Source organism: Heteronotia binoei, chromosome 10 (assembly GCF_032191835.1).
Source record: "Heteronotia binoei isolate CCM8104 ecotype False Entrance Well chromosome 10, APGP_CSIRO_Hbin_v1, whole genome shotgun sequence".
Classification (NCBI taxonomy): Eukaryota; Metazoa; Chordata; class Lepidosauria; order Squamata; family Gekkonidae; genus Heteronotia; species Heteronotia binoei.
In genome coordinates this window covers 12,288,207-12,301,579 of record NC_083232.1, presented here as the reverse complement: position 1 = coordinate 12,301,579, position 13,373 = coordinate 12,288,207, and the positions used below count along the sequence as shown (strand labels likewise).

The following is a 13,373-nucleotide window of genomic DNA, read 5'->3' as shown; positions in this document are numbered from 1 at the left end:
TGTCCTTGAAAGGGCAGCTGCTGTGAGAGCCCTCTCAGCCCCACCCACCTCACAGGGGGAACGTGTATGATGGTACCGATGTCTCTCGATGCTCGGAGATCTGGCTGGGAATCGGTGAGTATCAAAGTAGCGATGAGCATCGTGTCTATATTGGATGGGATTCGACATATCGCGGAACGATCTGGGGTTGATGTGTTGTTGAGTCCACTGCAGCGGGTCTCGGATCTTCTCCAGCGAAGGGTCTGGTATGGATCCTTGCAAAGAAGGGGATCGGGACGGAACCGGGATAACTTCCTCCGTCTGCTGATGCGGTGAGTCCGTAAGCGGAGTGGCCGCTTCCTGGGTATCGGATCCGGGTGTGGACGGGTCACAACGTATGTCAGACTCGTGTTGTTCCGAAGGTTTGTTCGGAGCGGTAGGTTTTTTCGAGTCCTTCGGGTCGGTAGATTTTTTCGATTCTTTCGGGTCGGTAGGTTTTCTCGAATCCTTCGGGCCCTTCGGCTCGGAGTGCTTGTGTTTCTTGGTGTGCTTCCCAGTTTTCAATTTAATAGGCGCGACCGTTTGTTGTGACGTCTTCGCGCCGTCGCCGGTTTTCGCGGCATCGCCGGGCTTATGCTTGCTGGGAACAGTGGCCACTGAAGCTGCCGACCTTGCGCCGTCCCCTTGGGGAGACAGAAGGGGAGGCGACTTACTTGTAGTAGAGGATTGCGACATTTCAGGGTGAAGCACAGACTCCATAAGATGACTTCTCAGTCTAGCGGCCCTGTTTTTCCGCGCCTGTTTGCCGAATTGACGGCAATGCGCACAGGCGTCTACTTTATGGGCTTCTCCCAGGCAAAATAAACAAAGTGAATGTCCGTCCGATGTAGGGATTTTTGCCCTACAACGCGAACACCTTTTGAAGGTTATTCTACTATCCCTTCCTTCCATACGCCCGGGGGGGGAGGGGGGTAGGGGAAGGGAGGTCTGAGGTAAAAGCAGGAAAGATATTTTTTTCTTTTTTTTTTTTTTTTTTTTTGAAGAGTAATGAAGAGTATAAGAATATAAAGAGGAAAATGGAATAAAAGAGAGGAAACGACGAAGAAGCGAAGGCTAGGATCTGAGGTAAAAGAGGAGCGCAACGAGGTAAGACTATCCCGGGCGACGGTTGGAAAGAAACTGGCTGGGTGGGGCGCCTCCCTCCCGTTCCAGGCATGCGCAGTGGATGCCTGCTCCCAGGACGGAAGGGAGTGCGCGCCAAAAATAACGCCTAGGCTAGCTTTTAAAATCTCCGAGGTAGGGTTCGTCCTGACGGGAAAACCCATGTGTGGGACTGCACAGAGACCACGAAGAAGATCCGGGTTTGATTCCCAACTCCTCCACTTGCAGCTGCTGGAATGGCCTTGGGTCAGCCATAGCTCTCGCAGGATTTGTCCTTGAAAGGGCAGCTGCTGTAAGAGCTCTCTCAGCCCCACCCACTCACAGGGTGTTTGTTGTGGGGAAGGAAGATAAAGGAGATTGTGAGCTGCTCTGAGACGCTGAGATTCGGAGTGGAGGGTGGGGTATAAATCCAATATCTTTATTCTCTACCACATCCCATCTCATAACACACACGAACTTGAAGCTGCCTTGCACTGGATCAGACCACAGACCTATCAAGTCTGTGAAACCAGGTTGTCTGTTGTGGGGGAGGAAGGTAAAGGAGATTGTAAGCTGCTCTGAGACTCCTTTGGGTAATGAAGAGCAGGGTATAAATCCAATTTCTTCTTCCTCTAAAAAAAAGGAGCCAGTTTGGTGTAGTGGTTAAGTGCATGGACTTTTATCTGAGAGAACCAGGTTTGATTCCCCACTCCTCCACTTGCACCTGCTAAAATGGCATGGGAGGAAGGTAAATGAGATTGTGAGCCACTCTTGAGACTCTGAGATGCAGAAGGAAGGGCAGGGTATAATTCCAATATCTCGGGGGTGGCCAAGGGTAGCTCTCCAGATGTTTTTTGCCTACAACTCCCATCAGCCCCAGTCAGCCTGGCCAATGGCTGGGGCTGATGGGAGTTGTAGGCAAAAGACATCTGGAGAGGTACCCTTGGCCACCCCTGCAATGTCTTGTTCTTTTGGGGTTCTTGTCCGTCATTCCCACCCCCACCCTCCTTTACTGGACCCGGTGGGAATGGGAGCCCCAGATAAGGTTTCTCTACTCCAAAAATTCCCTAATAGCTTACAAGGCAGGCTTCACAAACGCTTGCAGATCTATCCTCAGAGGCACAACACCGTGGCCGTCGGTACGTTTCACTTTCCCTGGGATTTCCCGGATGATCTGGTGCAGGGTAAAAAAAAGAATCTGTAGTCATCCAAACGCTGACTGCTGGAGCCCCTTTGGGGCTTGGTTCTTTCTGGGCTGCAATCTGGGCTGACGGACGCACTGTGAAGGGGGTGCCTAGCGCAGTTTCCTTTGGGACGGCTGGGGTTGGCTCCAGGGTTTTGCTGCCGGAGGAAGGGCAGGCGTCTCACCCACCAGTTGCAGCCACTGGGGAGTAGCGGCCAGAGTAGCAGACAAGGATCTGGCAGAGCTGGGTTCGAATCCCCACATTGCCATGAAAACTCCCAGGGGAACCCTGGGCTGCTGCATTGCTCTCAGCCTAACCTGCCCCACAGAGGAACCAAATATGAGTCCAGCAGCACCTTTAAAGCCAACAAAGTTTCATTCTGGGTATCAGCTTTTGTGTGCATGCACACTTCTGCAGATACGTTGGGGCGAGGCTCCCTCAACCGTTATGCATGTATCTGAAGATGTACGCATGGACATGAAGCCTTATACCACATGCGACAAGACCCTCTTGTTCTTGGAATGGGTCATGTAACTAAACTGTCTCCAGCAGGGCTTTTTTTGTAGCAGGAACTCCTTTGCATATTAGGCCACCCCCCCCCCCGATGTAGCCAATCCTCCTGGAGCTTACTGTAGGCCCTGTCCGAAGAGCCCTGCAAGCTCTTGGAGGATTGGCTACATTAGGGGTGTGTGGCCCAATATGCAAAGGAGTTCCTGCTGCTAAAAAAACCCTGGTCTCCAGCACGGTGATCATATAAACTAACGAAGAGTCCCGTAGCACCTTGAAGACTAACATAATTTTATTGCAGCGTGAGCTTTCGCAAAACACAGCTCTCTTCGTCAGAGTTGTGTTTCCGGAACGTTTCTACTACAATAAGATGTGTTGGTCTCAAACAGGGCTTTTTTTGAGCAAATGAGCACCTGCTGGGCTTTGTCTATACAAAAGCCCTGTGTGAAACAATGGTGATGTCAGGGGGTGTGGCCTAATATGTGAATGCGTTCCCGCTGGGCTTTTTCTACAAAAAAAAAAAGCCCTGGTCTTAAAGGTGCTACTGGTCCCTTTGCCATTTTTGCAGCAACACGGATAACTCCTCTGAACATATAAACTAGGCTTGTTAGCCCTGTTTCGTTCTTGAATCTGTTAAACCCCTTTATTATGCTGTACGCCAATTTAACTGTTCGCTCTCCACCAGTTACGTATAGATGGTAACTTCCGTTTCGTTGTACCCGAAGACGTGCGTGTGCACATGAAAGGTTATCCCTTGAATAAACCTTTGTCAGTCCTAAAGGTTGGAAGACTCTGCTGAAAAAAACAAAATAAGAGGACGAGGCCTTTTCCTGTCTCGCCCCTACCTTGCTATCCAGACTCATGAAGCCGAGACCGAAAGCTTCGCATTCGAACTTATTAATGATCTCCGGCAGGATCAGTGGGGTGAAGGAAATGTGGATGCATGCAGCGCCCCCTGCAGGGATGACCTGGAACCAAACGGTGATTGGGTTAACAGCCGTAGCTTGGAAGAGCGTTATTTTTCGAAGCACCGTATGACAGAGGAGGAAACTTTTGCAACTGCCATCGAGAGGGGAAGAGGACGGTGCCGACGAGCAGGTTCAGGGCAGTGCGGGGCACAGGGTCACGCTGCAGTGCACAGGGCCTGCGTTCTCCTGCGAGGAAAGGAAGCTGGCCAGTCGGGATGAAAAAAGGGGAACCGAAGACTGCTGGGACGAGAGGAAGCCGGGTAACAGACATGCATGAGAAGGGTGGTATGATGCGTCTCTAAGGCGTGGAATCTGGCCCTGTGCTGCTTGGGACCTCCTGATGGCACCTGGATTTTGGCCCCTGTAGGACACCAGTGTTGGACTGGATGCCTAAGAGGAAGGGTCCTTTTGTCGGAGGTGGGTGCAGCTGCTAACTGAGCAGAGTACGGGGTTGCACCCAGGAGCTCAGCAAGCAGTGTCTGGAGGCCTTGGCTCAGTCACAGGGTCCAGGAAAGCACTTGTCTTTCCTGGACCCGTGACTGAGCCAAGGCCTCCAGACACTGCTTGCTGAGCTCCTGGGTGCAACCCCGTACTCTGCTCAGTTAGCAGCTGCACCCACCTCCGACAAAAGGACCCTTCCTCTTAGGACATCCAGTCCAACACTTGGTGTCCTACAGGGGCCAAAATCCAGGTGCCATCAGGAGGTCCAACAGCAGGGCCAGAATTCCAGAAGCCCTCCCATTTTTACCCCCCCCCCCCCCAATCATCAAGAATATAGAGCATCCCTGCTCCAGACATAAGAATGTAAGAAATGCCATATTGGATCAGGCCAATGGTCCATCCAGTTCAACACTCTGTGTCACACAGTGGCCAAAAAATCCAGATGCCATCAGGAGGTCCACCAGCAGGGCCAGGACTCCGGAAGCCCTCCCACTGTTGCCCCCTCCTCCACCACCAAGAATACGGAGCATCCCTGCCTCAGACATAGTGCTCCAATGATGGAACTCTTTCCATTTGTTTATCCAACCCACTCTTGAAACTGTCTGTGCTTTAGATGAAGGCTCTTGCCTTGGATGAAGGCTCCCTCCTGTGGAGGAAGGAGCCACTTCTCGAGGGATGAAGTGCTAAACCCCAGCCCACCCTCTGGGGTTTCCGACAGCATGGAGTTCTGGCCCCACTGGTGGAACTTCCGATGGCAGCTGGGTTTTGGCCACTGTGTGAACCAGAGTGTTGGACTGGATGGGCCACTGGCCTGAACCCACGTGGCTTCTCTTATGTTCTTATGCTCTGTAGTTTGATGCTTGTGGGGGAACAGTGGGAGGGCTTCTGGAGTCCTGGCCTCACTGGTGGACCTCCTGAGGGCACCTGGGTTTTGGCCACTGAGTGACACAGAGTATTGGCCAGGCTAGGCCACTGGCCCGATCCAACATGGCTTCTCTTATGTTCATATGCTCTGCATTCTAGGTGCTTAGAAGGCCATCGTCAGAGTTCTGGCCCTTCTGGTGGACCTCCTGATGGCACCTGGGGTTTTTTTTGACCACTGTGTGAACCAGAGTGTTGGACTGGACGGGCCCTTGGCCTTCTCCTTCCTTGGATCTCCTTCATGGCACAAGTCCCCTTCCCCTAAGGTTGCCACCTTCCAGGTGGTGGCTGGAAATCTCCAGGGGTTGCAGCAACAGAGATCAGTCCCCCCTGGAGAAAATGGCCACTTTGGAAGGTGGACTGGATGGCATGGCATTCCACCCCACTGAAGTCCCTCCCCTTCCCAAACCCCGCCCTCTCCAGGCTCCACCCCCAAAACCTCCAGGTATTTCCCAGCCCACAGTTGGCAACCCTATCCCTTCCCCTCAGATGGTGCTCTCCCAGCTTTCCTGCTCTTCAGTCTTTAGTCCGGAGCGGAGGGAAGAGAACTCACGATCTGCCTGGGGGTGATGCAGTAAGGATAGTCGGAGGGCACTCCCTCGTGCGGTCGGATGACGACCGAGATGATTGGCTGTGAGATCAACAGCTCTTCGCCCCAGTCGCTGCTTAGGTCTTCATCAAGCTCAGAGATCGGGTTCAGGTCCTGCAGCAAACAAATCCCAAAAAGTTTAAGGACCCAGAGCGTTGGAAGGACTCGGAGCAGCATTTGACTCATCACAACAAAAAAAGGAGCCGTTTTTGTTATCACTGTCAACTTCAAGAGGGCTTCTACAGGCAGACCTCCCTTTGGAATTCTGAGTGTCGTCAGGGCTTTTTTTCTGTAGCAGGAACTCCTTTGCATATTAGGCCACACACCCCTGATGTAGCCAATCCTCCTGGAGCTTCCAGTAGGCCCTGTATGAAGAGCCCTGAAAGCTCTAGGATGATTGGCTACATCAGAGGGGTGTGGCCTAATAGGCAAAGGAGTCCCTGCTACAGAAAAAAGCCCCGAGTGTCGTACAAACAGACTACGATGATTAGACGCTTTCTTCATCTCCACCCAAAACCACCGCTCCTGTAAAGCGAGCAGGCGAAAGGTAGTGTGGTGTGGTGGCCAGAGTGGGGCTCTTACGTATAGTTCTAGACAGGGCTTTTGGTGTAGTGGTTAAGTGCCAGAAATACAGATGGAAACTTGGGAATATTTGTGGAAGAATTCTATTAAGCTTTCGACATGTCATAGTATTAAAGAGAACTGTTTTAAAATGATGTATAGATGGTATATGACTCCTAAAAAGTTGGCAAAGATGAACAATAAGATGCCAGATAGATGTTGGAAAACATGAAGGTTCTTTCTACCATATGTGGTGGACTTGTGAAAGAGCAAAAAAGTATTGGCAGATGATTCAACAAGAAATTTCAAAGATCTTGGGATATGATTTTAAGAAAGTTGCAGAGACTTTTCTGTTGGGATTACAAATGGAAAAATTTCCAAAAGAAGATAGAACTATAATCTGGTACTTGCTTTCAGCTGCGAGGGCATTGTATGCGCAGTTGTGGAAGCAAGAAAAAATACCAGAGAAATGGGATTGGATTGTAAAAAAGACATGGAGTGAAATGGACAAATTAACAAGAATTTTAAGAGACTATGATTTAGAAGTTTTCAAGATGGAATGGAAAAAGTTTAGAAGATACGTAGAAAAAGAGTGGAAAGTAAAAGGACATTGGACAATTTTTGATAATGATTAAGAGTTAGAAGGAAGAAGGATATTAGTCTTTGTTTTTATTAGTTAAGGGTACCTTTAGATATTAGTATTTTAAGTAAATAACACCGGCGGGGGTCAAGTAATGGGGGGAGGGGTGGTTAGAAAGTAACATATGGGATAGATAAAAAGAAGTTATTAATGATGCAAGAAATAGATATTGTTACCATATGTTACTAAATAAAATTGTTTTAAACAGGTAGCCAGCTCATGGTCGACTCAGCCTTCCATCCTTCTGAGGTCGGTAAAATGAGTACTCAGCTTGCTGGGGGGAAAGTGTAGATGACTGGGGAAGGCAATGGCAAACCACCCCATTAAAGAAGTCTGCCGTGAAAACGTCTCGATATGATATCGCCCCAGAGTCGGAAATGACTGCCGTTTGCACAGGGGACTACCTTTTTTTTTTTTTAGAACAATATAGCAATACTGAGCAACAGGTTTTTGTGAATTCCCTACACTGTGCAGGGGGTTGATGACCCTGGAGGTCCCTTCCAACTCTAGGATTCTATGACCGTACTCTACAGCCATTCAGCATATTATTCTTATGCAAACTCCAAAGCTGCCCTGCAGCCTCCCAGAATGGCCTCTCCCAGCCCCACCCTGTTCACAGGCACTCCGGATGCTGCCGTCCCTTCCCTAAGAGCCCCTTCCCTACAAAGAAAGGCTGAAGAATCTGGGACTTTTCAGTTTAGAAAAGAGACAAGGGGGGGGGGCATTCAAGATGATGCACAGGATACAGAAGGCAGAGAAAGAAGTCCTTTTCTCCCTTTCTCACAATACAAGAACTCATGGGCACTCCATGAAATCGCTGAGCAGTCGGGTTAGAACAGATAAAAGGAAGTCCTTCTTCACCCAAACAGTGCTCAACACATGGAATTCACTGCCACAGGAGGTGGTGGCGGCTACAAGAATAGACAGCTTCAAGAGGGGATTGGATAAGCATATGGAGCAGAGGTCCATCAGTGGCTATGAGCCACAGCGTACAGTGTCTGTCTGGGGCAGTGATGCTCTGTGTTCTTGGTGCTTTGGGGGGGGGGCAAAGTGGAAGTGCTTCTAGCCCCACTTGTGAACCTCCTGATGGCACTTGGGGTTTTTTTTTGGCCACTGTGTGCCACATAGTGTTGGACTGGATGGGCAATTGGCCTGATCCAATATGGCATTTCTTACATTCTTATGTCTGGAGCAGGGATGCTCTATATTCTTGGTGATTGGGGAGGGCTTCTGGAGTTTTGGCCCTGCTGCTGGACTTCCTGATGGCACCTGGATTTTGGCCCCTGTGGGAGGGCTTCTTGTGTCCTGGCCCCACTGGTGAACCTCCTGATGGCACCTGGGTTTTTTGGCCACTTTGTGACACAGAGTGTTGAACTGGATGGGCTATTGGCCTGATCCAAAATGGCTTCTCTTATGTCTGGGGGCAAGTGATGCTTTGTATCCTTGCTGTTTGGGGGGGACACAGTGGGAGGGCTTCTTGTGTGCTGGCCCCACTAGTGGACCTCCTGATGGCACTTAGTTTTGGCCACTGTGTGGCACAGAGTGTGTGGCACAGAGTGTTGCACTAGATGGGCCATTGGCCTGATCAAACATGGCTTATGTTCTTATGAGGAGAGAGTTGGTAACTTTCAAAGCAATAGTGCATGATTTCCTTACTGGGCCTTCTCTGCAAGATGGCAGTGTGGTCCAGCTGGTGCTGCGCGGCGACTGATCCGTAGGTGTCTTCTCCTCAGGGTGGGGCTCGATCTCGTTGCCGTCTGCGTCTCGAAGCGGGAAAGGGTCTCCGTAGAACACCAAGAGGTCCACCAGCTTGTCATCGTCTTTGTCCTGGTTATAACTTTCCCAGTCCATCCGGATGTCTGCGTTTGGAGGTGGAAACAACGCTCTCAGGCAGGGGTCGTTTTGTAGAAAAATAGGTGGTGGAGCTCATTAGCTGAACACATTAACACATGCCGCTCCCCACCAGTCAAAAGCAACCCGACGCAAGCAAGGAGAGCCCCGGGCAAGTGAGGCCTGCTTGGGCTGGCTAGAGACCCAGTCAGCCCAGGCAGGCCTGGCTCGCCTGGGGCTCTCCTGGACTGCCCCTCCCCCCAGTCAAAAGGCTAGCAAGCCACCTGCTGCCCAAAATCACATAATTAGTGGAGAAAGGGTGGTGCGGGCATCTCCTTCTTCTGAGGGCTGCTGGGGGCGTGGCAAAGCCCCTGATTGTTGATTGGCTGCCCGCTCTCCTAATCCAGGGATTGTTATGCAGCTGCACCTACCGTGGGGAGGAGGAGGGGGAACCCTCAGAAAAGTTCAGGAGCTGAGCTCCTGCTGAATTCAAGGCCTGCTCTCAGGGCTTCCAGGGATTTTAACAGAACCTCAGCATGGACGCTCCTCCATCAGCAACTGCAGGGCAAGGCAGTGGCCTGCCCTGGGCTCATCACACCAGATGCAAAAAGCTCCAATGCCGTCTGGTGCCACCTCCGACAAAACTTTTACCCAAAGCCGTGCGCGTTATAAGTTACATCGCTGCGCAGGAATTGATCGTGTAAATGGAATCAGGCTTGGCTGGAAAAGAAATCCAAAGCCCCTTCCGGGAACCGCTTGCCTCCCCCAACGCAAACCTCACCCTTTTCTTACCGAAGGGCGTGGGGTTGTTGAGCCGTATGGAGCGGGAGACCGTATCCCCCCCAGAGATGTGAGCCCCAAACCTGGGAAGGCAAAAAAACTGTCATTTGGCTGCTCGCAAATCCACATTACCACCACTGCCCCTTTTACAAGGAGGAGGAAGACAAGTTGACCCCATCAGCAGAATGGAGATGAAGAGGTGACCAATGCTGCAGGCCAGATTTAACAGATATCCTCAGGGAATCGGTTCTGGGGGGACTGTACAGAGGAAGGCCATGGCCTCTGCTTCTCCCTTGCCTTGAAAGCCCCTTGCTGGGGTCACCATAAGTCCCAGATGGGAGACCACCAAGGAAGGCTCTGCAGAGGAAGGCCGTGGCCAACCACCTCTGCTTCTCCCTTGCCTTGAAAGCCCCTTGCTGGGGTCACCACAAGTCTTCGATGGGAAACCACCAAGGAAGGCTCTGCAGAGGAAGGCCATGGCCAACCACCTCTGCTTCTCCCTTGCCTTGAAAGCCCCTTGCTGGGGTCACCATAAGTCTTGGCAGGGAGACCACCAAGGAAGGCTCTACAGAGGAAGGCCATGGCCAACCACCTCTGCTTCTCCATTGCCTTGAAAGCCCCTTGCTGGGGTCACCATAAGTCTTGGCAGGGAGACCACCAAGGAAGGCTCTGCAGAGGAAGGCAATGGCCAGCCACCTCTGCTTCTCGCTTGCCTTGAAATCCCCTTGCTGGGGTCACCATAAGTCTTGGATGGGAGACCACCAAGGAAGGCTCTGCAGAGGAAGGCCATGGCCAACCACTTCTGCTTCTCCATTGCCTTGAAAGCCCCTTGCTGGGGTCACCATAAGTCTTGGCAGGGAGACCACCAAGGAAGGCTCTGCAGAGGAAGGCAATGGCCAGCCACCTCTGCTTCTCGCTTGCCTTGAAATCCCCTTGCTGGGGTCACCATAAGTCTTGGATGGGAGACCACCAAGGAAGGCTCTGCAGAGGAAGGCCATGGCCAACCACCTCTGCTTCTCACTTGCCTTGAATGCCCCTTGCTGGGGTCACCATAAGTCTTGGATGGGAGACCACCAAGGAAGGCTCTGCAGAGGAAGGCCATGGCCATCCACCTCTGCTTCTCACTTGCCTTGAAAGCCCCTTGCTGGGGTCACCATAAGTCTTGGATGGGAGACCACCAAGGAAGGTTTGCAGAGGAAGGCCATGGCCAACTACCTCTGCTTCTCACTTGCCTTGAAATCCCCTTGCTGGGGTCACCATAAGTCTTGGATGGGAGACCACCAAGGAAGGCTCTGCAGAGGAAGGCCATGGCCAACCACCTCTGCTTCTCGCTTGCCTTGAAATCCCCTTGCTGGGGTCACCATAAGTCTTGGATGGGAGACCACCAAGGAAGGCTCTGCAGAGGAAGGCCATGGCCAACCACTTCTGCTTCTCCATTGCCTTGAAATCCCCTTGCTGGGGTCACCATAAGTCTTGGCAGGGAGACCACCAAGGAAGGCTCTGCAGAGGAAGGCCATGGCCAACCACTTCTGCTTCTCCATTGCCTTGAAAGCCCCTTGCTGGGGTCACCATAAGTCTTGGCAGGGAGACCACCAAGGAAGGCTCTGCAGAGGAAGGCCATGGCCAACCACCTCTGCTTCTCACTTGCCTTGAAATCCCCTTGCTGGGGTCACCATAAGTCTTGGATGGGAGACCACCAAGGAAGGCTCTGCAGAGGAAGGCCATGGCCAACCACCTCTGCTTCTCGCTTGCCTTGAAATCCCCTTGCTGGGGTCACCATAAGTCTTGGATGGGAGACCACCAAGGAAGGCTCTGCAGAGGAAGGCCGTGGCCAACCACCTCTGCTTCTCCCATGCTTCGAAAGCCCCTTGCCGGGGTCACCAGAAGTCAGTTTTAACTTGATGGCACAAACATACATCCACACAGAATCCCCAAGAACGCCTGGGCTGTACCTGACTACAGGGGTCTGCAGCGGATGGTCTGGTCCTGTCGCCTGCAAAAAGATCGGGCAGCCTTTCACGGCTATCTGCATAGGGATCGACTTGGGCTCTAAATCTCCAACCTGTGTAAAGAGAGCCATTTTAATGAAGCGTTAGCCCAGCTGTTCAGTCTTCAGGGCAGAGCGGGTGTGCGTGGGCTCTTATCTGGGAGAACCGGGTTTGATTCCCCACTCCTCCATTTGCAGCTGCTGGGATGGCCTTGGGTCAGCCATAGCTCTGGCAGAGGTTGTCCCTGAAAAGGCAGCTGCTGTAAGAGCTCTCTCAGCCCCACCCACCTCACGGGGTGTTTGTCATGGGGAAGGAAGCTAAAGGAGATTGTGAGCCGCTCTGAGACGCTGAGATTCGGAGCGGAGGGCGGGGTATAAATCCGATATCTTCTAAATCCAGTATCTTTATTCTCTACCACATCCCATCTCATAACACACATGAACTTGAAGCTGCCTTACACTGGATCAGACCACGGACCTATCAAGTCTGTGAAACCAGAGAGCTCACGGGTATGAGTAAGGTATATAACTTAGAACGCTCCATGAGAGCTTTAACTAAGACATATATTGGAAACAAAATTTTTAACCACAGTATCGTTCACATATTAATTTGGAATTATTTCACAGTCCATTTTACAATGTAGAATATTTTTCTTCGTTCATAGGACTTCCTGAAGTCCAATCCAGGTGTGATAACTTAGAACACTCTCACAGAGCATTCTAAGTTATATACCACTGATCTATCAACGCATGTGTTTTTGGGTCGCACTGGCTGCTCCTCTCTGGGGTCTTTATTTATTTTATTTTTATTCAATTCCATTTATATCCCGCCCTCCCCGCCGAGGTGGGCTCAGGGCGGCTTACAAGGACATACATATACATGAGTAGACATAATAATAGGACAGGGGTGGCCAACGGTAGCCCTCCAGATGTTTTCTGCCTACAACTCCCATCAGCCCCAGCCAGCATGGCCAATGGCTGGGGCTGATGGGCGTTGTAGGCAAAAAAACATCTGGAGAGCTACCGTTGGCCACCCCTGCAATAGGACATAAAATCCATAAAACAGTTTAAAAACACAGAATAATTGACATTTTGGTGCTATGATCTTAAGTTTCAGATTAATGATTCTCTGTGAGGCAGATCTTAGATTGTCCTCTCCACTGCTGCTATAAAGCAGATTGCAAAAGGTAGTCCATATGTTGCCTAAAAACTGTAGTGGCCAGCAGTCTAGTTTACAAATGCCTGGTGGAAGGGTGCCATTTTACAGGCCCCACGGAACTGTATGAGCTCTCGCAGGGCCCTGACCTCTTCCGGCAACTCACTCCACCAGCGTGGGGCCATTACAGAGAAGGCTCTGACTCTGGTTTGTCCTGAGCCTGGCCTCCTTAGGGCCGGGGACTGAAAGTAGATCTTGTGATCCAGACCGGATCACAAGATCTACTTTCAATCCCCGGCCCTAAGGAGGCCAGGCTCAGGTCAAACCAGAGCCAGAGCCTTCTCTGTAATGGCCCCAATGCAGGAACTCACTTGCATCTTAGGCCACACCCCCCTGATGTCAAGCCAGCTGGAACCGGGTTCCTGCTCAAAGAAAAGCCCTGAGCTGAATATGCTGCGCCACCTGCCTTGCAGATGAGATCGTCCCGGTACTCTCCCCACATGTCGTTGTAGGCCGTGATTTCTACGGTGAGTTCCTGGAAGGCCTTCAGAATTCCCGCAGAGGGCTGCACGTGGAACGCCAGTCCCTTCCTGGGAGACAGCAGGGCGGCTCTGAAGGCTGAAAGAGCAGAGCAGAGAGAAGGCAGGACAAGGGGGCGATGGGATTCTTCCAAAGGACATCTCAAACACC

At 51.5% G+C, this 13,373-nt stretch overlaps 1 protein-coding gene across 1 annotated transcript in view; it reads right to left on the bottom strand.

The window, feature by feature from the left end:
• DLEC1 (DLEC1 cilia and flagella associated protein) overlaps window positions 1-13,373 on the bottom strand; it is a 97,243-nt gene that overhangs the window by 10,903 nt on the left and 72,967 nt on the right. Inside the window, 7 exon segments of the mRNA XM_060247984.1 lie at window positions 2,199-2,293; window positions 3,656-3,778; window positions 5,694-5,843; window positions 8,587-8,789; window positions 9,553-9,623; window positions 11,493-11,602; window positions 13,150-13,301. Coding sequence (XP_060103967.1) covers window positions 2,199-2,293; window positions 3,656-3,778; window positions 5,694-5,843; window positions 8,587-8,789; window positions 9,553-9,623; window positions 11,493-11,602; window positions 13,150-13,301 — 904 coding nt within the window.